The sequence below is a fragment of the Uranotaenia lowii genome, chromosome 1, assembly GCF_029784155.1.
Source record: "Uranotaenia lowii strain MFRU-FL chromosome 1, ASM2978415v1, whole genome shotgun sequence".
Taxonomy (NCBI): domain Eukaryota; kingdom Metazoa; phylum Arthropoda; class Insecta; order Diptera; family Culicidae; genus Uranotaenia; species Uranotaenia lowii.
Genome location: NC_073691.1, coordinates 56227498 through 56250931, shown reverse-complemented (window position 1 = coordinate 56250931; position 23434 = coordinate 56227498). Strand labels below are relative to the sequence as shown.

General features: G+C 35.6%; 1 protein-coding gene across 3 annotated transcripts in view; it reads right to left on the bottom strand.

Annotated features, from left to right (window-relative positions):
* Positions 1-22309, bottom strand: part of LOC129748399 (NADP-dependent malic enzyme) — a 56012-nt gene extending 33703 nt beyond the window's left edge. For 2 of the 3 annotated variants that reach the window (XM_055743012.1, XM_055743020.1), the window contains exon 1: positions 2722-2933. In XM_055743012.1, the coding sequence (XP_055598987.1) occupies positions 2722-2774 (53 nt within the window). In that variant the 5' untranslated portion in view covers positions 2775-2933. Of the gene's footprint in view, positions 1-2721; positions 2934-22129 lie in introns of those variants that run through there. The other variant, XM_055743025.1, reaches the window with a different exon arrangement.
* Positions 22310-23434: the final 1125 nt, after the last annotated feature.

Here is a 23434-nt window from a genome sequence, read left to right as displayed (position 1 = left end):
TAAAATAAATGTTTATTGTTTGTTCTATAATTTTTGTTTTATTTGAGATATTGAGAGATTTTTAGTTTCGTATGGATTGCTTGGAGTCGTCAGCAGCGTCAATATCAGCATATTTTTCTTAAAACATAAATTTTTCATAAATTTACAAATAGTGAAACAAGTTTTTGTCAAACAAAAATGTCGACAAATCAAAGGAAAATTTCCTTTGACTATGGGATGAACATTTCTCGTTTCCTTTATCAATGTCAGCAATAACTTGAAAAAAAAAATTGCTTCTTCATTTCATTTCAACAAAACCTTATTCCATTGATTCAAAGCAATTTGATTGAATTATTTGAAGAATTGTTTCGATTGACCTTTTGTTCCTCGTTGTGTAGTCATTTTTGCTTTTAAATTAATGAAATCCTGGTAGAATAGTTGAAATCATTTTCTGTCAAAAAGAATATTCGTAAAATTCATTTTAAGACAATTAATCGTGAAACTCAAAACTTATGCAATTTTTCTAATAAAATGGGTTTTTTCTTCTCAATTATTGAGTGTCTGCAATGAAAGTGTTTCCGTTTTAAATTAGCTCCTACATCGATGGGGAGTGGGTGTTTTAGCCGATTCTAAAATTTCAAATTGTGCTAAAACTGGTATACTTAAAACCAATATTTACGCCTTAACCGTTGCAGGTGCTCTTAGGCGATTTAAGCTCTACAGACTTAAATAACGTGGACCCCTTTAAGTTTTTAGGTTTACAGAAATAACTCACGCTCCTTTTGCCAAACTCAAAATTAAGTTGTTTTGGTTCAAAAAAGCACTTTAGTGGCTGCAATCAAATTTGAGTTCGCACTCTGTTTGAACCATCGCAAGCAGGAACAATAGAACTCAACTTTAACTTTATAGAATCGAACTATGTTTGAATATCGGTCAAACTTAATTTTGAGTACCAAAAAAGAAGAGTGCTCGATTTTGTCATTTCCAGAGATATGCTAAATTGGGGTGTGCCAAAATTGAGTTATATCTGTAGGTTTTTTATAACAAAATATGAAATTTGTATTTTTGACGACTCAAATCCGAAAAAAATATTTTAATAAAATACCTATTGAATTTTTTTTAAAATATATTTCCAAAATTTCTTTGAGGCTGTCAACGATTCACTCAATGAACAGAGCTCACTTTGTGCTACAGTTTTATGTTGTGATACAGAATCATTTCGAGAATACAGGGTTGTTGTGTATCACAAAGTGTTGAAACGCAAAACTTGAACCCGTTTCGATAGCAGTTAGTCGCCGGTTGTCTGTTTTGATTCTCTCCCCATCATGTATGGTATTTAGTTTGTTATCACGCTTTTTTTTTGCTTCTGTCTGATTCATTCAGTTCTGCTCATGTTTGCGTATCTATGTGTTTATACGCAAATACGCATGACACATGTGGTGTGCAGGTTCTGGTTTGTTTAGGTTGGGGATTTTTTTCAACTGATCGAAAACAAGTTTTTTTAAATCTTATTTAAGGGTCATATGCATCTTAGTTTCTTGATGATTTATTCGATGCGATCTAGACAAATGTTGTTTAGAAAGATCCTACAAACATGTTGAAACTATTTTGTTAGAAGCATGAGCAGTATTGTCAAACGTATTGAACTTGTAGAGGTTGTATCGAATCAATCTTTACAATTTATTATTTAATGATTGAACAAATACGTCACAACTTGACGTAGGTAATGACTCGTCAGTTTCTGACGTATTTTCTCGTCAATCGACTATTGATTATACACATTTGAAAATGATGTTGTTTGACAATCCTAATAAAATCAGTTAAATTACTTTTCTCATTCGATTTTCTTTTGAAATGAACAAATCAAACAAGTTTTATTGGCAAACAGACACCATTAACGTTAGTTCCTTCCTTTCCACCACGTGTTAGCGTTGGGTTGCGTTGCTCTGCTAACATATTGTAGGATGGTGCAAGACGCCAAAACATTGGCTCACCATTCGCTCGTCGTTTCAATGATTGTTTGCCTCAAGAGTTGCGAATCGTATGATCATCGTTCGTTGAGAGATTACACAAAAAAATCGCGGAACAAGGTGAAAAAACGATGCCAAACAACTAGGGTCGAAGCAAACGAAACAATAAAAAAAAAATAGAAAGAAAACCGATAGCATTTTTTAGTTCCTCACAGTTACCAAGCGGCGCTATCGAAGGAAAGAACTGAATGTATGTTTTGATCCTTGGGTTGGAAAAATTATGCTAGTCACGTGGTGTTAAAGTTTTAATTGTTAATATAATTCTGTTACATTATTTGTTTCCTAGTGAGTTTGACTTTGAAAAATGTGATTCATATTAATTACGTCTCTTGACATTTAAGATTTTAGTAATATTTTCAAAGCATGCAGATTTCTACATTTTTTAAATGTTTAGTTTTGAATTCTAAAATGTTCACACGGAAAATTGAAAGAATTTCCTGTTGAAATCCTTTATTCAGCCAATATGGAACTTTAAAGTTTCACATTGGCTGGGTAATTATTAATTGTTCACTAAAGTCCATCGATTTTGAACTCAATTAAAAAAGTATTTGACCACTATTCAAGTAATAATAGAAAATAATCATTATTAACCAGGTGTTTAAAAACTTGTTCTTTTTCTAAACATAGAAGGCGATGAATAATAAGTCACTGTCTTTTCACTCAACTTCCTAGGGAAGTTCCCCTGGCAATTTCCCACAACACAAACACTTACTTCATCACTGCACCGTTCGAGGCGCCGAAGTTGCTGTAAACTTTGGTAGCCATCTTCTCGAAAAGGTTCTTCCGCGAACTTTCACCGGTTTCTCTTTCGACAATTGTGTTTCAGTTACGATCAACGTAACTTTCACTTCCTGCAAACAGGAAAAGCGAGGTAGGAGAGTCCTTCTAGGATCACTTTGCAGCCAGAACTGAACTGATTTCTCCGGCAGCAGGCCGGTTTTAAATTCAGCGATCGCTTCCTACGGCCCAAGGCCCAAAAGATTAAACCACGAAACGTTATGAACAGCTGATTGATAAGACGCGGGTATGTCGTGACACGCTGAACACGCTGCTTTCTCCGGGCTTCATCGACTAGAGTAGCTGATAGTCCTGCTATCAGTCTACAGATTAAACCATGCGACCAGACGAAAGTCGTCTCCGGTCGATCACGTTCGCGTTACATCGCGTACTTCTGTCGAGAATGATGCATCGTGATTGTACAGCTAGGAATACATCGGTGTAGTTGGTAGAACAACGTGAACGATGACGTAGCGACGTGAGCTGACTCGCGAACTTTTCCGCTAGCGTAGTTGATGATCTGCCTACTACGTTTCACGGCCAAGTTCATTTGGGTTATGACACGCTACGGAGGTGAGGATCTTGATCATTAAACAGGACGTGCACATTTGCGGTGGAAGTGATACGATAAGTGTTCAAAGTTTGAAGATTTGAAAATAGAAAAATGCAAATACTTTTTAAAATGAACTCCAAAACTCATTTTCAATACTCTAATCATACAGTGTTGTTGGAAATAATAGCATCGCACAGAGTTAAGCCACAGAATTGGCTGTCGGTGAATATTTAGTGGTGCGTGTTAAAAGAGTTGATGTCTTTTTAGACCTTAGCTGGATATTGATCTTCCTTCTTTATTACATTTTAAGCAAAACAGAAATAACAGTTGTGTTAACATGCGTTGCTTTTGTTCCGAATAGCATTGTAGATGTGCTGTCCAAATGATACCGATAAGAATTTTTACTTCAGTTTCTTGGTCTGCGAGGAAACGAAATGGCGATAAAGTGAAACGAAGGAGCGAGATAATTCGGGTTCTGATCACCCTCGTACACCGAATTACTCTTCTGATTAAAAAAAACGTTTCTACACTCATGCACTGGAAAAGCACTACTGGTGTAAAGACACGAGCTTCCAAGCAAAATTATGCATGGCCACTACATCCGAGCGAAACAAGAAAAACGTTTTATGGGATTTTCATCCTATTGAATAATTCATCCCTGTCCGTTTCAAATAATGAATTTAAAACAAAAATTCATCCCTAAAAAAAATAAAGCGAAAATCGAACTCACTGCAACATCTCATCTCGGCTTGCCAGTCCTATACCTTACCCAGTGCAGCATGTAATGAGAAAATATAATAATATTTGTTTGAAATGAATCTAAGTGGAAGAATATTCCTTTAAAGAGATCCATTATTGATCTAATGAAAAATCTAAGATTTAGAAAAATTTTTTACATATAAAAAGAGTAACTAAGATTACGACTAAAACTGCATAATTTAAACTAAATTTATCGCTAAAAAAAATTAAAAACAAAGACTGAAATAAGTGGTTGGTTGATCGTCGGCTTAGGTTATCTTTGTAGTACTGCATAAGTTTGATCTTAAAAATATTTCTATTGGACCTGTTTTTAATTTCTTCAGGAAGGCTGTTGAATTTTGTTGGACCAATGAAGGAAATTCGACGTTGGCCAAAATTAGTTGAACTTGTACTGCGCATCCAATGGTGAAATTGACGAGTATTGTAACCCGCATTGAATCTTAAGTTTTGATTATTGTTTGAAGAGTTTAAGTTATCAAAAACATAGGTTATAGTTTGAAGATCACAAAGTATGGAAAAAGGTAATAAATTGTGAGAGCGATTAGAATAAATTAAATTGGTTGGAAAGTCAAAAGGAAAATTGAATATGGTTTTCAGACAATGGTTTTGAAGGGTTTGTAGACGAGAAACAAGGGATAACGACGCTCTGCCCCAAACAGCTATTAAATAGTATAAACGGTAGTATACAAACGCAAAGTAAAACTCAAGTAAAATATGACATAAAACAAAAGCTTTCACCCTCCATAAGACTCCGCTCAGGAATGAATTTTTTTTTAAGTTGTTCAATGTGGCAGAGCCATGACAGAGTTTCGTCTAGAATTAAGTTCGTTTTTTTCCTCGGAGAGTGAAAAATCATGTACTTCGTTTTAGCAAGATTGAGGGTCAGGCAGGAGGTTCGCTGAAAAATATTTGTAAAGGAGTTTTAAATCTTCTTCCATGTCGATTATAACAGCATTTGGACAGTTTTTAGGATAAAATAAAGCTGTATCATTAGCAAATAGATGAGGTATACCACGTAGCGGTAATTTGCTGAGATCATTGAAGTATAGTAAAAACAGTAAAGGTCCTATATTGCTGCCTTGTGGGACACCAACTTCCAAGCTCTCTAGAGAGCTCTTTGCCTCACCTAAGATGCCAAATTGTTTGCTGTTAGCCAAGTAGCTGCGTATAAAGTCGTTGGCTTGGCCTATTATGCCATAACACTCCAATTTTTTCAGTAATATACCATGATTAAGAGTGTCGAAGGCCTTCTGAAGGACTAGAAAGAGTTCACCCACGATTTTTTTGGCATCCATTTTTTCAATTACAGAGTCCAGCAATTCGCAGATGGCTATAAGCGTACTTGTTCCAGATTTAAACCCATATTGAAGATTGTAGAAAACGTTATTTTCGTTCAGAAAGCTGTTCGTTCTGGTTATTAAAAAGCTTTTCAAAAACCTTACTAAAAATGCTTAAAGATGATATGGGGCGGTAGTTATTTACATCGAGAGTATCTCCAGATTTAAATATTGGGATAACTCTAGCTGTCTTGAGACATTCATGGTAGGTTCCTAAAATATTGTTGAAGCATTCCGAGAGAACTTTTGCGAAATGATTTTCGAGAGATTTTCCGATATTGATGAAACAATTGTTAATGGTCTTACATACTTCTTGTTGGTTTTCTAGAATGGAGTTACCAGCTCTTAGGTTAATTTCAGATTTGTTATGTGATTTTCCGAGTATTAAGTTGACATTTTTCCATAATTTTTAATCTGGTGTTACTCAGAATATTTTCGTAGCAGGATCTTTTTCAATTCATTTTGCAAAGGTCTACTTTTTTGGAAATGTGGTTAAGCATTTCTTTTGAATGTAAATTTTCTGGATGTTTTTTCACTCTTTTAAGATAATCATGTTTTATTTCGATAAGGGTCCAAAGATCAAAACTTATCCACGGACAATACCTTTAATTTTTAAAGTTTTTTGCACTGTTTTTGAACAAGATGAGAGCAAAGAGTTATAGGTGGATATTGTGTTACGACATGAATTCCTCTTAATAAGTTTCCAAATCTCTCATTCAGTTGGGAGTAATTGATGCTATTTTTTTGGAAATTATATTTTGTTTTTCGGATTTGAGATCTAAGGCCGTAACAATTTGATAATGATCGCTAATTTCGGTGAAAATAGTATCGTTTCAAATTTTCAAATTTGGTGTTTGATCTAGAAAAAAAACGAATTTTGTCTTTGGGGTGCCAAGGGCCGTTTTTGCTTGGGGGTCTCTACTTTTTAACTACCTACTATTTAACGTTTTATTTATAATATGGATGTGTCTGTATCGAAAGTGGTCCTATTCATTGTTCAAAGGAACCAAAAAACACAAAGGCAAAAAGTAGTGTTTTTTAACTGCCAAATAAGATTGAAAAAAAAACAATTTCAAATCTGTCCACGTGAACATCCGGGGAGTGGGGTAGTAGTTTACCAAATGTCCACGCTTGTCCAGTAGTTTAACTAAATGTTACATTTTTAAGCTTGGTATCGTTGGAAATTTGTAGAGGACTTTTTAAAACATTGTTAAATTTGCTTTAAATTATGATTGTCAGATGATGTTTAGAAAAATCAGTGCGAATATTGAAAATTATTTGATTTGGCTACACTGGTTAGCATTCAAAATCAAAACATTGAAAACTCAACCGGTATCTCGAAAAGACGAAAATGGCATTTTTCCTTGGGAAATTTGCCTATTGGATGCGTCGTTTTGAAGAAAATAATCGTTTCATTCTTGTTAAGAGGTTAGGGCTGAGGTATTTGTATTTCTTTCCAAACAAAGAAGTGAAAATGTGCCTTTCAAAAATTGAAATTTTCGGTGTCGGAAACTAAAATTAAATGTCTTAAACTAGATCAAGGAGAAGGTTCTCGTTATGACTTTGTGGATTTTTGCTATTATTTTCGACCGTTAAAGAAAAATCGCGAATAAAGGAAAAGTCTGTTTCATAAGACCAATCATATTTGTGCATAAACATATAAGTCTATGAATTTTCTATGAATGTTTCAAAAGTTTTTCGTAAGAAAACCTACGAAAATCGGCAAAGAACAGGAATAGGGTGTCCCATTATGTCTAATCACGGTTTAAAATAAACAATATAAACACAATTAAGGAGCAAATCAATTTGTTTTTCACTTCTATTTTCTCTTTTCCATTGAATCAATAAAAATTGGATTCCAGTCAATCGTAGATCGTTGAACGAATATTTGATCGAAGACTGTTCATAAGCTTCAGCACAGACTGATTTTCGATGATTTTGGCCACTTTCTTCCAATCTTTAGAGAAATTTTCGATAGAATCAGCAGGTTTTACATGTTTTTTTTTTTAAATAAAATTTGGTAAGATCCCAAAAAGTTTCAATCTGTCTCGCTTGAGGACAATTTGGCGGATTCATTTCATTCGGTTCAATCTGAACTTTGTTGATGAACTGAACTAATGCCAACTCAGGCTAAAACAGTACTGGATGATTATGCTTGCGGATCATGGGCAGCAGGTGACAGTTTAAGCCCTCTCGGACGTTAACAGATGTATCCATTATGTCAGTAGATACGAATAGCTCGGAAATCATGCCACACTCACATATGGCTTGCAGCACACCCTTGCCTTACTACCGAATTTTCGGTAAGAATTGATGTCTCCTCCCATCATTACTTTGGCCATCCCAAACGGGGCCCGGACATTCGGCCGAAAGCCGACAGGCCGAAAGATGTTAGGCTGAAGGTCGCTAGACCGAGTGGGTTAAAAGGCCGAAGGATGTTCGGCCGAATAGGACAATAAGCCGAATGAGACATTAGGCCGAAGGTTATTAGGCCGAATATTATTAGGCCGAATGGTTATTTGGCCGAATGGTCATCAGGCCGATTGGTCGTAAGGCCGAAAAGTCGCAAGGCCCAATGGTCATTAGGCCGAATGATCACAAGGCCGAATGGTCGTTAGGCCGAAAGGTCGTTAGGCCGAATCGCGAATAGGTCCAATGATTGCAAAGCCGAATTGTCAAATCCGTTCTTGCATCCATTCGACCTTCGACGAATAGTCGGCCTAGCTATCGATCGGCCTAACATGCAAAAAAGCGATGATATGTCTTATAGGTCTAGCATAATAGCCTAACAACCATTCGGCATAGTGGCATTTGGCCTAACGCCTTTCTAGCATTCATTCGGCCTTTCGACTATTTGACCCGACGACCCGTCGTTTTAACGACCATACGGTCTCATGACCATTAGGCCTAACGACCTTTCGGGATAACGACCTTTCGGCCTTGTGACCATTCGGCCAAATGACCATTCGGCCTAATGATCATTCGGCCTAATGACCATTCGGCCTAATAACCATTCGGCCTGATGATCATTCGGCCTAATGACCATTCGGCCTAATAATCATTCGGCCTTATGACCTTTCGGCCTGATGACCATTCGGCCAAATGACCATTCGGTTTTATGACCATTCGGGCTTGCGTCCTTTCGGCCTAACAGCCTTCGGCTGAATAACTGTCGGCCGAATAACCCATTCGGCCTATTGGTCTATTCGGCTAGATAACCCATTCGGCCTAACGTCCATCGGCCGAATGAGCTTCGGCCGAATGACCCAGCCTCAACTCACGCCGATTTTTCACACAGCAGTTGATCATATAAATAACGAGCTCTTGGTTTGGCAGAAAGAGCTTGTTTTTGACTCGAACTAGGCATCTTCTGCTTCTTTTATGTCTTTAGACCCAATCTTATCTTGGCACGATGGACAATGCTGATAAGGGATCCACATTTTTTACCACATCCTGAACATGGGCAGTGTTTTATTAGCTTTATCACGACTATTTAAGACTTTCCGGTCCAATGTTTTGTCCACCGGACCCGGTTTTCGCCAAAATTTTGTTTGTCCACGAAGTTTCTTTTGCCCCAATAGTTCTTTCTGGTTTTTATGTTTAATTTTGTGAGGCCGTAACCTCAGACATCCTTTTTTGTAAGCGAACTGGAAATTATTTAGCTTACTTAAGCTAAGAAACTGCGAAGTTTCTTCTAATTACATTATATTTTGGAAAAAATGTTTTGAATGTTAGACTGATGAAGATAACGCACACATTTTTTCCACTGAGTGGGAATATAACAAATGGTCAAACTGACATCTCTACCAAGGCAGGGAACTCCTCTGTTTAAACCCGTAAAATTTAAAAATTATAAACTATGCTGTTCGACGAAAAAATGCGCCCAATCAACAATTCAAACTGAATACTGATGAATTTATATCTAATGATTGGCCATTTACTACAAGGTGGTCATTTTCATCAAGCCGGTCCTATTGTCATAGGCTACAGTGAAAAAAATAATTAAGGCTCAGGAATTATAATCTTCTTCCATGCCTGAACAACCCCCATATTTCCACAGCTCTGACTGCTCTAATTGGTTTCACTAGCTTCACTGCTGAGAAGAACGATTCATCACACGGGCCACGTGATCGACAATCTAGTAGTATGTAATATGAACAAAAAATCAATACCCACAACAGAACCTTCAAATCGATGGAACGATCTTTCGATCGAATGATGAACGTGTAGAGATTTGGATTACTTTTCAAGGTTAAACTGACAGGTCGGTCGGGCAACCAAGTTGTGACGCTGAAGGAATCTCTTCTGTTAGACGAACGCAGATATTATTTGTTTAGCTTTCCATCCTGTTCTAAGGTTGAACTTCGTTTAGAGCAAAAAGCACTTCATGAGTCCGTGCCTTCGAGAGGTGCGATCGTTTTGTTTTCATTAAAGCTTGGTCCTACTAATTCGATTGAAAGATGCATTTCAAACGTAGTTATGAGCTAGTAATTGATTGAATTAGACTCATAACTATGTATGTCGCATGATCTGACATAGCATTGGTTTAAATCAAGTTACTTTAATGGTTGTTAACAAAAAAAAACATTGCTTAATTTCCACAGGCATTCCGAGAAGCAAAGTCAGTGTCAGAAAATCCATTCACTTAGTTCGGCTCGTATGAAGGAAAATGACGCTGCTACCGACCGATGCGATCGTTCAGCTGAGCGTTAACGAAATGAAAAAAAAAAAACTATGCTCAATGACTTTTTTGCATTGTTTGGCGTCGTGACGAACCGCGAACCGGTTATCTGGAGAAGAACTTGGTTCGCCGACTGTCATTCATTAGCCAAGAACACGATTGCAGCTGCCCGACTGACCGAGTAAGTCGCCCGATGATGACCCGGCGAACCGCTTCTTGGTACCACCACTGCCTCACAACGGCGTTGATCATCCAAGTGGATCCTCTCGGGTCGTTGAGAGCGTGAAACTTCGACCCTCGATCGATCGCTGGCTTCGTTCATTCGTTTTCGGTCGGACACGGCAATTTTCCACGCCGATAAGAATGTTGCCGGCTGAACGTGTAATCGCGGGATGACACACGATGAACATCATGCAATGCGCGTGGAGGAAGCCAGTACATCATGTCTAGTCCGGCTAGGTTCCAAACAGTAGGGGAGAATGAGGATACTTGATTCCTGGGGATACTTGATTCCTTAGCTATATCTCGAAACTGGATTGTCTTACAAAGATCAAATGTTCTAAAAAAATGTGCCAAAATGAGCAAAATAACAATGTTTGTAGTTTAAATTTTTTTAACAAAATAATTGTTTGAGTAATTGAACTTTGTTTGAAAAATGTCACAAAATATAACTTGAAGATCTTTTTTCATCACTTTAAAATGTTCCTTACATGGGAAATCATGAAAATATATTTGTTCCAATGTATCAATCGTTCGAGCGTAAAATGAACTTCATATTGCCATATTTTCAAAGTAATGGAAAACTCTCAACTTTTTTCAGAAAAAGTTTTCTAAAATGTTGATTATGGGTACAATTGATCCCCTAGAGTTGGGTACAATTGATCCCTCTTCCAAACGGCATATTCTTCTTCTGAATTGATCGTTATGATTGCTGATTACGAAAATACTAATATTTATCCAAAAACTAATATTTATCAAATAATTGTCTGAAGAAAAGAGCAAAAATAATTAATTTTCTCTTAAGGGGCCGTTCAGATACCACGTGGACAGAAAAATTAGATTTTTGACCCCCTCCTCCCCCTCCGTGGACAAGCGTGGACATTTGGCAAACCCCTACCCCCCTCCCCGGATGTCCACGTGGACAGATTTGGAAAAGATTTTATTTAAATACCTATAATTTGACAGTTAGAAAACACCATTTTTTTGCCTTTTTGTTATGAAAATGGCTGATTTTGTAAAACCGAATAAGAATTTACTGATATAATAAAAATTTAAACTTGTTAGTTATCATATTTATCACTTGCTTTTGAGTAGCTACTTTTTGTTTAAACTTAAACTGGAAAGGTATGCCATTTTAAAATTTTGTTTTAAAAATCTGAATATTAATTCACCTTTAGAAAATATTTTGAGAGTAAATTTGTCCACGTGGACATGACCCAAACCCCTACCCCCCTCTCCGTGGACAAGCGTGGACATTTCCATACCCCCCTCCTCCCCCTAAGTTGTCCACGTGGTATGTGAACGGCCCCTTAATTATAAAAAAATAGCGCCTTTAATTATGCAATGTTATTAGCGTTGAGACAAACTTATAGAATTTTCTTCTCATGTCTGCTATAAATTGTGAAATGAGAACAAACATGACAATATAGTCAATTAACATTCTATCTTGGGGTTTTGTTTGATTTTTATACAAGGATTAGGGCTTCCTGAATAAAAGATCAAGTCTCCTTCAATAGGAGATCAAGTCTCCCCTAACTTTAGAAAAATCGCATTTTTTTACTCCCACGAAAATGCTTCTAGTTCATCAACGGGTTCTAATTTTTGGAGCATAGAAACTTGAAGTTACAAGCTGTCAGATAATGTAAAAGACGGTGAGTTGCTAAATTTTTCCAAAAAGATATGGTGAAAATAAGAAAAGGGGATCAAGTATCCCCACTCTCCCCTATCGGTATGGAAAGTTTTTTTTCGCTTCCAATGCATGTGAATTGAATGCGATACATTATCAGTTCTGTTACAATAAACAACTCATACTTAAGAGTTCGAGCCTCTAATATAAAACGAGGCTCTTGGAGCCAAAGGGGTATAACTGACAAAATGAAAAAAATCGAGATAACCATCTAGAACGAATCCTTGACTATCAAACATCATATGCTATTTTTATAAAATGAATTTGCGGCTTTATCGGTGAGGGTTAAAGAGTTGAAATGAAAGACGGATAGAAGATCAGAAGAAAATTCTAAGGTGGTGAAAAGAGCGAAGAGCATTTGAAATAGAAGCTTGACCACATGCTAAATTCTTTGTCCCGAACGGACGTCCGTTCGGCACATGTGCACACTCACATGGCGGTCGAACCATCCATAATTAACTGTATCGAAAAATGTAGTGCCTTCTCTATTGGGTACTACTTCTTCAATACAGTTAATTGATGCGGGACAAAGAATTTAGCATGTGGTCAAGCTTCTATTTCAAATGCTCTTCGCTCTTTTCACCACCTTAGAATTTTCTTCTGATCTTCTATCCGTCTTTCATTTCAACTCTTTAACCCTCACCGATAAAGCCGCAAATTCATTTCATAAAAAAACAAATTCACGGTGATTTCTCCTCTTAAAATAATAATCATATGCTATTTTAATCATAATTTTATTTCACCATTTTGTTATGTTCTCGTTATGATCTCGTTGAAAAAATCCTGCTAACTGAAATTTCCTTTCCAAAGCGCAGCACTTATACCCCTTTGCCACCAAGTAATTTACTTATACCCCTTTGCCACAAACCCAAATGTCATTTCCAGTAAGAAGCGTTTTTTTTCATTAGAACAAAAAATTAAAAAAAGGGAAATTTTATTTGATTTTGAAAAGTAAATCATTTTTAAAAATTTACCATCAACGTAAATCATTTCAATGCTTTTAGTGATAACTCTAGTGAACAAAATATTATCAAATTTTGTATTTTATCTATTCTAACTCCAATAAATGAATTTCAAATCCCTGATTTCTGGTCATAATTCTATGGAGTATGCCAACAATTTGGGGCTTGGCTCAATATGTATTTGTATGAGATGATTGGGTTGACGTTGACGCGCTAGTCGTAAGTGTACTGGTAAACATCAACTCATAAGAAGCGGAAGTCCATTTCTAATGTCCAATTTATCAGGAAAAGTGGCAGGAAAATGCAATGATTGGAAATTCATAGAGAAATATCTTTCATGAATTATTTTTATAATTATTCTGATGAAAAAAATGTTGTTTGAAGAGATTTACTCCAACTGACAAAACAAGGTTGATCTTTAGACATGAAATCTCTCGATTAATTACCCCAGGGTACATTGCCCATCATAACAGTAAAAAATTAATATGTTAATAAATTATTTGACTTTCACCTTGTTAAATCCCTTTGTTTTCTGAATCATATCAACAAGACAAAATCACCTGAAAATGGAAATTTGTTGGTGGCAAAGGGGTATAAGTGCATGTGTTTGGAGCCAAAGGTGTATAAGTGCAAAAATCAAAAATCAAGTGTCGCCTCAATTAACGTCAAACAAACGCTGTTTTTCTAAAAATTGATGCCAAATGATTTGTTTTAATTTTAAAAGATCAAACTCATTGAAAAATTTCATAAAAAATATCTATGGAGTTTGTTGAAACACAACAAACTTAAATTGCTTTTTTCTCGAAATCAGCTTTCATGCACTTATACCCATTTTGCTCCAAGAGCCTCAAATACAACATATTTCGCTTTTGCAGGAAATGCGGTGAGCCTAAGAAATGAAACTGTGAAACATAGTTGTTTTGTTCTGAATGCCATCATTTATCTATTTCACAATATAGAGAATGCTAAAGCTGTATGACGGAAATCAGATCGAGCGAAAGTTTGAATCATTCTATCATTTGTCATTTCTCCCTGCCTCTACAGTATGACCCATAAAAATGGCGATTCTTGAGGATATTTTTTGTGAGAGTATTAGCTCTAACCATGATGAGACCTAGATATGGTGGTCTCACTTTAGCAAGGCCTTCCGGTGGAAATAAGACGGAATTGCCGTTAGAAGCGCAGAAGCGCGGTGCTGTGTGGCAGTGGCCTAAAGAATACTGCCACTGGGATACTGGTCCATGTCGTAAGAGGCGACTTATCCAGTACTTCCCAGATACGTTTATCTCATATTTCTGTCTATTGGAAATCAATGAGGCTGTATCTGGGCGGGGGAGAAAATAGGTCAAGGTCAATTATTGCATGCAGAGTTTAGAAGTTTTTCAAGTTCAAAACATTGGAAGGAAATGTTTTGAATCTGAATCAGTTTTAAATTCTTGCTAGTATTTTTTGACCTTTGTACGTATTTTCTCTCGAGAAGGGTATGCCAATAGTGCATATGTAGTATATGCATTTGCACAAGCTGTATTCTTCCATATTTTCTCGTTTTACCAAATTGGAATATGATTTTTCATTTAACAAATCTCTTTGCTCTCCTAGTAACTCCATTCAATAAAATCTCTTCACAAGTGTTCAAATGTGAATCGCAAACGCATCGCTTACGGTCCCATTGCTTCTGAAATCATAGAAGAATATGATCTAAATTACATCAGTTATATCTGTTACGTCAAGCGCAAAATAAGTGTATTTTCCTTATAATGGACAAGTATTCAGTCCCTTCTATCTTTGGATTGGCAACAGAATTTTGTGGAGGTAAATGTCCGTTCATATAAAGATATTTAATTGTAAAAATTGCATCATGGTTATTCAATCATTGAGCCGTACAAATATCGTTTCCGTGAAAAAAAAAAAAATTCAAAAAAAAAAATATATATATATTTTTTTTTTAGGGTTGCCAAAAGGCTTCAATATTCCCTATTAAATCAAGTTTTTGATCAAAACTTGTATCGCATGTCGACAGTCATATCTGTTTCACCTAATATATGTCACTTCTCTTGTATTGACACATGTTCCCTTAGCTTTAGAATGGTTATAGTGTTAAGAAGAGTCAAAGCTCCTTTAATATCGTACTCTGATATTTCGTATCATACGTCAATCCTGGTTCTGGAATCCACTGCTACAGCTTCGTGCAGTGTTAATATCGCTTGTATCAAATTTGGCGTCACAGAAGCTCATTGTAGTCGTCTAACCAGTCTAACTGGTCAGTAAAATAAAAATATATAAAATCAAGACTTTGTGTTCTGAATCTCCTGTATGGTTAAGCTATGATTCAGAGGTACTATTGTACCTATATTTACCTTCCACTTAGTGTGTACATGTCCCTCTTTTGCCCGACTTCATTCTTTTTAATGTATGTCAGAATTTAACAAAGGAAGTTAAAAAAGTCCTTATTTCCAATATTTTGATTAAAAAAAAAAAAGCTTCATTGCTTAAAAATCCCTATGTGGACAGGCTAAATGCCAACTTTGCCATTCTAAAATCGTTTATTTGCCCTCATTGTAGCATCCTGGTTAGAACATTTTCTGATCATTGTAAACTCAAATCTCCTGAATTTTGTAGTTGTGAATCAATAATGTATGACTCTTTTAGCTCATATATGCCTGTTATTCGATTGCTAGAAAGCTTTTATGTACTCTCGCCTATCCTGATATAAGTGTATCTCATTCTAAGAATTTAAACTAAAATAACAATCTGTCATTTTTCACCCAATGTGGTTATAAGCTTCAATGCTTCAAAATTCCTACGTGGATCGGCTTTATGCCCTAAATATTTATTTATTTTCTAATCCTTTTATGGTTTTCAGGTTTCTCAGGTATATGATGAAATCTGTAAAAAAAAAAGGCTAGGCACAATTTTCCCGTTTGTTTGGATAACGTGCCGCTATCAAGCCTACCCCTTTTCTGATACCTGATACCTGATAGCTCTAACCATGATGAGATCTAGATATGGTGGTCTCACTTTAGCAAGGCCTTCCGGTGGAAATAAGACGGAATTGCCGTTAGAAGCGCAGATATTTAAGGCTGCTTCTGCTGATTGTTTTGATTTGGCCTTTCGGTGGAAATAAGACGGAATTGCCGTTAGAAGCGCAGATATTTAAGGCTGCTGCTGCTGATTGTTTTGATTTGGCCTTCCGGTGGAAATAAAACGGAATGCTGATTGTTTTGATTTGGCCTTCCGGTGGAAATAAGACGGAATTGCCGTTAGAAGCGCAGATATTTAAGGCTGCTTCTGCTGATTGTTTTGATTTGGTCTTCCGGTGGAAATAAGACGGAATTGCCGTTAGAAGCGCAGATATTTAAGGCTGCTGCTGCTGATTGTTTTGATTTGGCCTTCCGGTGGAAATAAGACGGAATTGGCGTTGAAAGCGCAGATATTTAAGGCTGCAGCTGCTGATTGTTTTTTTTTTAATAAGCCTTCTGGTTGGGCAGGCTGTTTCTTAGAATACTATCGAATTATTCCGGCTCTGGTAAACAGAGACAGAGTAACAAGGAAAGCACAGTTCGAGAAAGCTGTTGCTAAGAATGTTTTTTTTACGGATTGTTCCGGCTCTGGTAAATAAAAGCAGAGCGACAGAGAAAGCACAAATTGGGAAGGCTTTTGTGAAGAATATTTTCGGATGAAATGAAGAATATGCCAAAAAAAAAAGATTTGAAAAGCTTTTACAGAGAATGGAATGTAGAATTGAGATGAGGGATATTTGGGATATAAAATTTTGTATTTTAGAAAAACAAAAGTCGGTAAATTAAGAATCTATTAGGAATAGAGTTGAGAAGGAATGTAGAAATATGATGAAGGATAAGCAGAAATTAAATAAAATATTTAGGATGGAGAATAAAGATGTGGAATATGGAATAAAAATTGAGGATATTTGGTAAATGAAATTTTGCTCTAAAGAGAAAAAAAACAAATGTTGAAGTGTGAAAAGTTTTAATTAAGAATAGAGGTGAGAAGGAATGTAGGGATGAGATGAAGAATATACAGAAAATGAATCAAATTTAATTAGGAATAAAATAAAATAATAGTTGTATTCGGCAACACTGTAGATGAATAAAATAAAATAAATTTCTATGACAACATTTGCTATTTTGGCAGCACTTGACAAACAAACAAAACGAAGTCAGTCATTGATCTATTCTTGCGAGCGACAGACGTGTGTAAGTGAATCTCTGAATTGAGATTCGTAAAATCACGACAATACCTACTCAATCTCTCTTCGTCAAGTCAATCGTTATTACACACTTCGAAGAATAAGCATCTAGTTTTCTCTTGTTAACTAATACTTTTTTCTATTACAGTCCTATTCCCTATAACATCCAGCTACATTATTTATTTAGCTGGTTTTTTCAGCAAACGATCCGTATTGCTGAAAAATCAGCAATCAGCAAAATTAATATTTGGTAACAAAACAATGCAGACATTCCTTATTTTGGGAAAAAACAATTATAAAGCATTAAAATAAATCAATTTCTGCCGATCATTTGTAGGTTTCCAGAAAAGCATATTTTTCATAATGCTGTTTTTTCAGCAATTGAGTTTGCTGATTGTGTCCAGAAATTCATATTTAGCAATTTAAGATTTGCTGTGCAGAGCCCCGACGGCAGGGATCCAATTCACTAAAGATAGGTATATTTAGAAAAAAGGGGTAACTTGCAACAATCTTTGATTTTTATGAAAAATCTAATGAAAACGTATGTGAGTTAATGTATAGTTTTTGATAAATAGTTGATGCCATAATAACCATAACGCATAAAAACAACAATTGCAATAATTTCTGGTTCTGTTGAAACTAATTTTTACATTTTTCTGTACATAAGATATTGCATACATTTAGGGGGGAAAAAATACTACGAAAATTTTTACTGGCTGAAATTATAAAAATAAATTTTTGGATGAATGAAATTTCAATGTTAACAAATGCGTGATGCAAACAAAAAAATTTTATATAAAAATTTGGTGATTGTTCGGAATTTTTTTTTAACACCAACAGTGTTGGAATAGGACGATTAAACCAGTAAAAGGTTTGTAGATGATATCATTAAGCCAATCCGTCATACTGGGTAAACGGCGTCGAAAAATGTTAAAATTTGTAGGTACATTAATTGATGGATTTTATAAAATTTCGAATAAAAACAGTAGCATCCATTAACAGAAGGCTCAAATGAGTTTTTTGGTATGGGTGAGTGCGTATGAGTCGCTACAAATCTCTCTCTATAAAATAAAAAACTTTAAAATAGTAGCTTAAGATGTGGAAAATTATGTCATCATTATCTTGTATTCATTAAAAGATAACTCGATCACGTGATATAGAATAAAAAAAAATATATCAGTGCTGAGATATACAAATGTTGCATCTAACCCCGCTGTTGCATGATGTCCCGTTTGACGGTACCTACTCCAAATACTCGTATCTAAATATCTCCAGATCAACATGAAAAATGATCGAAAGACCAATTCGAGAATAAACCGATCTAATCGATTTTTTCCGGGCCATAGAATCTATCCAAAAAATCGAAAATCTCAGTTGAGAAGATCGATCTTCCAAGGATTGATCCAAGATCTACCACATAAAGTACGATCCGAAATCTTCTGATGTATTTTTCAAGTGTTGCTGTTTATTAATTATTAAGGAGGGATGAATGACCCTATAGCTGTTAAAATCCCAATGATCAAATAAATAAAAAATAAATAAAAAATAATTATTAACTCATGGGTTTTGCTTAAATTTGCCCAGATTTTGAGTTCAAAATTTTGAAATCACTATTGCCTGGATTTGCCCGGCTCGGATACCCATGGGAAAAAATCTGGCCCCCTAAATATAGTCAATATTGGTACTTAAAATCAGATTTTCTTTTGCGAAATTTTTGTTTGCAGATTTCGATACAATGGGGTTGAGTGCATTGAAACGTCCCTTATTAAAAATGGAAAAGATCGATCCATCAGAGATCGATCCTCCAGCTCAGATTTTTTTAGGTGGGACGATTCTACGATCGTTCGTCTGAATCGATCTAGGAGATCGATCTTTTCCTGAAAACCGAACAATACTAATCGATGTTAGTCGCTTTTGGCATCCATGTATTGCATAAGTATCGAGCAAGGCTGCTACATTATAAAAAACTATCAATTTTACCAACAGAACTCTATAATTTTGTGATTTTACCCATGAATTCTGTTACGGTTTCCTTAACCCTGTGACGCTTTTTTCATGCATTTCATACATGTCACAAATCGGCTTATTTTTACCTACATTTTACTTTTAAAACGGGTAGAAATTATCAATTTTATAACAGTTTCATGATTCAGGAACAGAAAATAAAATTTAATAGAGGCACCATACATTGAAATTTTGAAAATGTGTGCAAAATTTCTGTATCTGTAAAATTTGTCGGAAATTCCAAAATGCTTCGATCTGTGACAACTATTTACAAACTTAAGTAGCCTTTTCAAGAGGATTACACCTAGCAGTCAAGGCCAAATTAAGGGGGGGGGGGGGCAATGGGGGGCAATTGCTCCGGGCTCCTCGTGTAGAAAAAATCTAAAAGTTTTGCTCTAAACAGTTAGCAAAACTAGAAAACTATATTAAAAGTCCAAAATTTATGAAATCTTAAACTAGGATGGGCCCCCCCCCCCCAAATATATATTAATTCAGGATTTGTAACTAACCGTATGGTCCACGACTCGATGGTATTACATAAATTTTTAATAACGTTTTCCTCAGATGCCTCCATAACTTACTAAAGAAACATATACGAATTTTACTAAGTTCTAAAATATTAAGAAGCAAAACACTGGGGATAACATTTAAATTCACATTAGATAGTACTACGGTCGCTACTCTCGTTCTTCTCGTTCTTCTCGTTCTCGGTTTTCATACATTTTTCAAAAAGTTGTAACTTTCGTTCGATCGAAAAAGTATGAAGGAAAAATTTTCTAAACCTATAAAAAACCACCAAATATAATTTGGAACATGAAAACTCGTTATGCATTACAAACTCAAAATAGACCATTTTTGTACTTTTACCTCTTTGGTTCAGAAGGCCTTATATGGGTTAAGCAATCGGTAAAATGTTAAAGTAACGTTTCATACCATCAAACTTTCGACAAATATTTACAAATCATAATTTTTATGAGACAATTATCCAAAATCCTTTGATTTTGAAAAGATTTTTTTCTTCGCTATTATGAGAAAAATTCCAAATTTCATTATTTAATATTGTATTTTATCATTTTTCCTAATTCTTATTTTTTTCCAAATTCAAGTACGAAGCTTGACTCAGAGATTTTTAAAATCTGATAACAAACAATGAATGAGAATCAAAACTAAAGTGGAAAAAGTAAAACCACGAACCACGAAACAGAAACTCACAGAGCTCTTTCAGAAAAAAAAACTTATAAATAAATCCTCCAAAAGTGAGTGAAGAGCTGCTGGTTTTCAATGAGAAAGATTATTAGTGAAAGCTTAGATAGAGAACATTCCATAGAAACTACTCACATAAAAATTATAATAATATTACAAATTATTAAGAGTAATTTTATTTTAACGTGATGAGTAAACTTATGTCAAACACTTCTGACCATCAGTTCACATAGTTTTACATTAAAATATAATGTATATTTTTGCCTGGACAAAACTCGCTTCTAAACTGGATAGTTTTTATGAAATGAACAAAGTTATCTGCAATGGGAACATTTTTTTTCTCCTCGACTTTTGAATACGTAAATAAATTACAAAGCTTTACTGCATTCTTAAGGAGTGGAGTCTGTTGTTGAGGGAACCTTCAAGATTGGCTTATATTTCTTATTTTTTACTTCAAAAGGTGGATTCAAAAGGCAAGACGAACAATGTTCTATAAATCAGCTGTGCAGCTGCATTGCCAAGTTCATTGGAAAAAACCGGCCATTTGTTGCACATATTTAATGCTTCTCGTTCATAAGTTCGTTCTTGACAAATTGATTTTTTTTTTCATCCCACCATGACACCACTCTCTAGATTTAGGTCTCGTTGTGAATCACAGTCCTAATTATGGAAAGGATTGGTGTCCGGGCCTGTCCATAAGCCGAAAGACCTCAACCGGCTCAGCATGATCAAAATCCACGCTGGACTTAAATCAATAAACGTTATTTCCTTTGCTGGTTCAACAGAAGCGTTCACTTGCTTTCAAAATACAATTTTTTGTCTAGGTTAGAATTTTTTTAAAGAATACTTAGGATTTAAGTAACAAAAATGTCAGAAGTCAGACGAGGATGAAAAATTTAATTTAATACATAAAACATTATCATCGAAGTCATTTTGATAAATGGAATCAACTGTCGGTATATCTCGATTTTGTCTCCGTTATAGACCTGCCATTTTAAAGAACCCAACTAAAATGTTGCAAATTATCTTACAGGAAGCGTTGAAATTGAATTTAAATTCGTAATATGCGTTGATGAGTTTTTCAGTAGGATGAACACCATTAGGAGTGTGGCGTGCCAAAATTTTTGATGCGTAACCAATTTTTTCGGCGCAGCAACAAATCTTCGGCTCCAAATACCTGAACTTTGAAGAATAATTGGCGCTACTAAGGCGCAAGAATAAGGCTGAGTCAACACAAATTAGTAGATCGCGTAGTTTGTTTTGTATTGTTTTTTCTCGTTTTTTTACCTGATCTGTTTCTTTTCTCACTAAAGGTTGCATACACAGGTGGAAATCGTGGCCCTTCTCAATCTTACTTGATAGGGATGCTCAACATGCTGAAGTTATTTGAACAATTTTCATAGTTCAAAACGGTGGTTGCATTATGATTTTTTTTTGTCGAAATAATAACGATTTTTCAAAAGATTAGCTTGAATATCTTGAGAACCACTAAATTATGCCAGTCTCCGAAATCGGAAGCATTCTTGAATCAGCAGCAGTTATATTTACAAGGTAAAATCAGAAACGTCACAAATCATCGGCATCCGGAAGTGTCTGGATTGAGACCGAACAGAGTCACTCGGTTCCTAGACAAAGCAAATTCAAAAACGGACAAATTGATAGGTATCTGTCTGATGTAGGTAAATGCGCACCCATATTGGTGTCTAGAAAGGCTTTAAAACGGCGACTTACCCGGGTAGCTGTGAGTGAACTTTGGAGTGATCGGAGCAAGCGTTGCCCATGATTAAGCAGTCGGTTCACCTGTTTTTTTTTCTACTTCTTCTCACAAACGCAACGCGTCACGCTGGGCCAGAGCTGGCTTTGGCTGCTGAAGGGTTTGTGTTTTTTTGATCACACTTTATCACTATAGCACTTTTGTAATTTCACCTTAACTTATATAAAATATCTGAAAAGAGAAACAGAAAATCCAACGTTAGTTTGGCTTTACAAAATAATCATTTATCTATGCTCGTTCCATTGAAAACTAAGCTCACAAAACCGAAACAAATTGATATTAAAGTTCAACAAAAATCAGCTCGGTAGAGAATTTAACACCTATTATTGCTCCCACAAAAATGCGAAATAAAGTGATTCCATGATGATAACGTTGCTCGATGAAAGCACGCAGCGCAATCTTGCCATATGCCATCTTTGGTTGTTCAAGATAAGTCGTTTTGAGGAGCTTGAGTAACTGACATCTATTTAGGATATTAATCTAAGCGCTGTAGATCGAATATAGGCTTGGATTGAGGAACACTTTGAGTGTCCAAGGCAAAGTTTTCAAGATTGTCGTTTGACCTTAAGATTATAACAACTGAACTCCAGTTTTTTTGTATGGTTTCGGAAACAAAATTAAAAAAAAAATCTGGCAAAACCAGGCTTTTTACTAAGATTTATGCATCAGACCACACCTTCCCAAAATTTTAACATTGAATATTGAAGAGCAGCAGGCAAAGTTGCAACGACAGCGGCTGTATAAAATGATAAATTTTGACGAGAAAATTTAAGAGGAGTTGAAAAAAAAAAATCCAAAAGAGGTTTTTATTCATGTTTTTTGTGCGCCATAGGGAAGGATCTCTCATCTGATCATTTTGCAATTTGTTTTGCGAATATTGGAAGTTATTTTTGGTTTTATCTGTGAAAAAAAGGGATGAAATCCCTAAAAAACATGTCTAAAGGATGATACGGTCAAAATTTGGTCAAGGGAAAACGCGTGTAAATCGGTTAAATCGTTTATTTAAAAAATCAAATTAAATTTCTTTTTTAAGTTTAATTACTATAAAATTCAGGAAAATATTCAGTTAGGCTTCCGCTTTTCCAAATCCGAATTGCCGGGCCTTACGCTCAACCCCTGCCATCAGATTTTGTACAGCCACCTTGTCCACCTTCTTCGGCGCAGAAAGCCAGTTTGCCTTGAACTGCTGCTCGCCCTTAGCAGTTTTTTTGGTCTTCTTTAGGTTCCGCTTGACAATAGCCCAGTATTTCTCAATTGGGCGG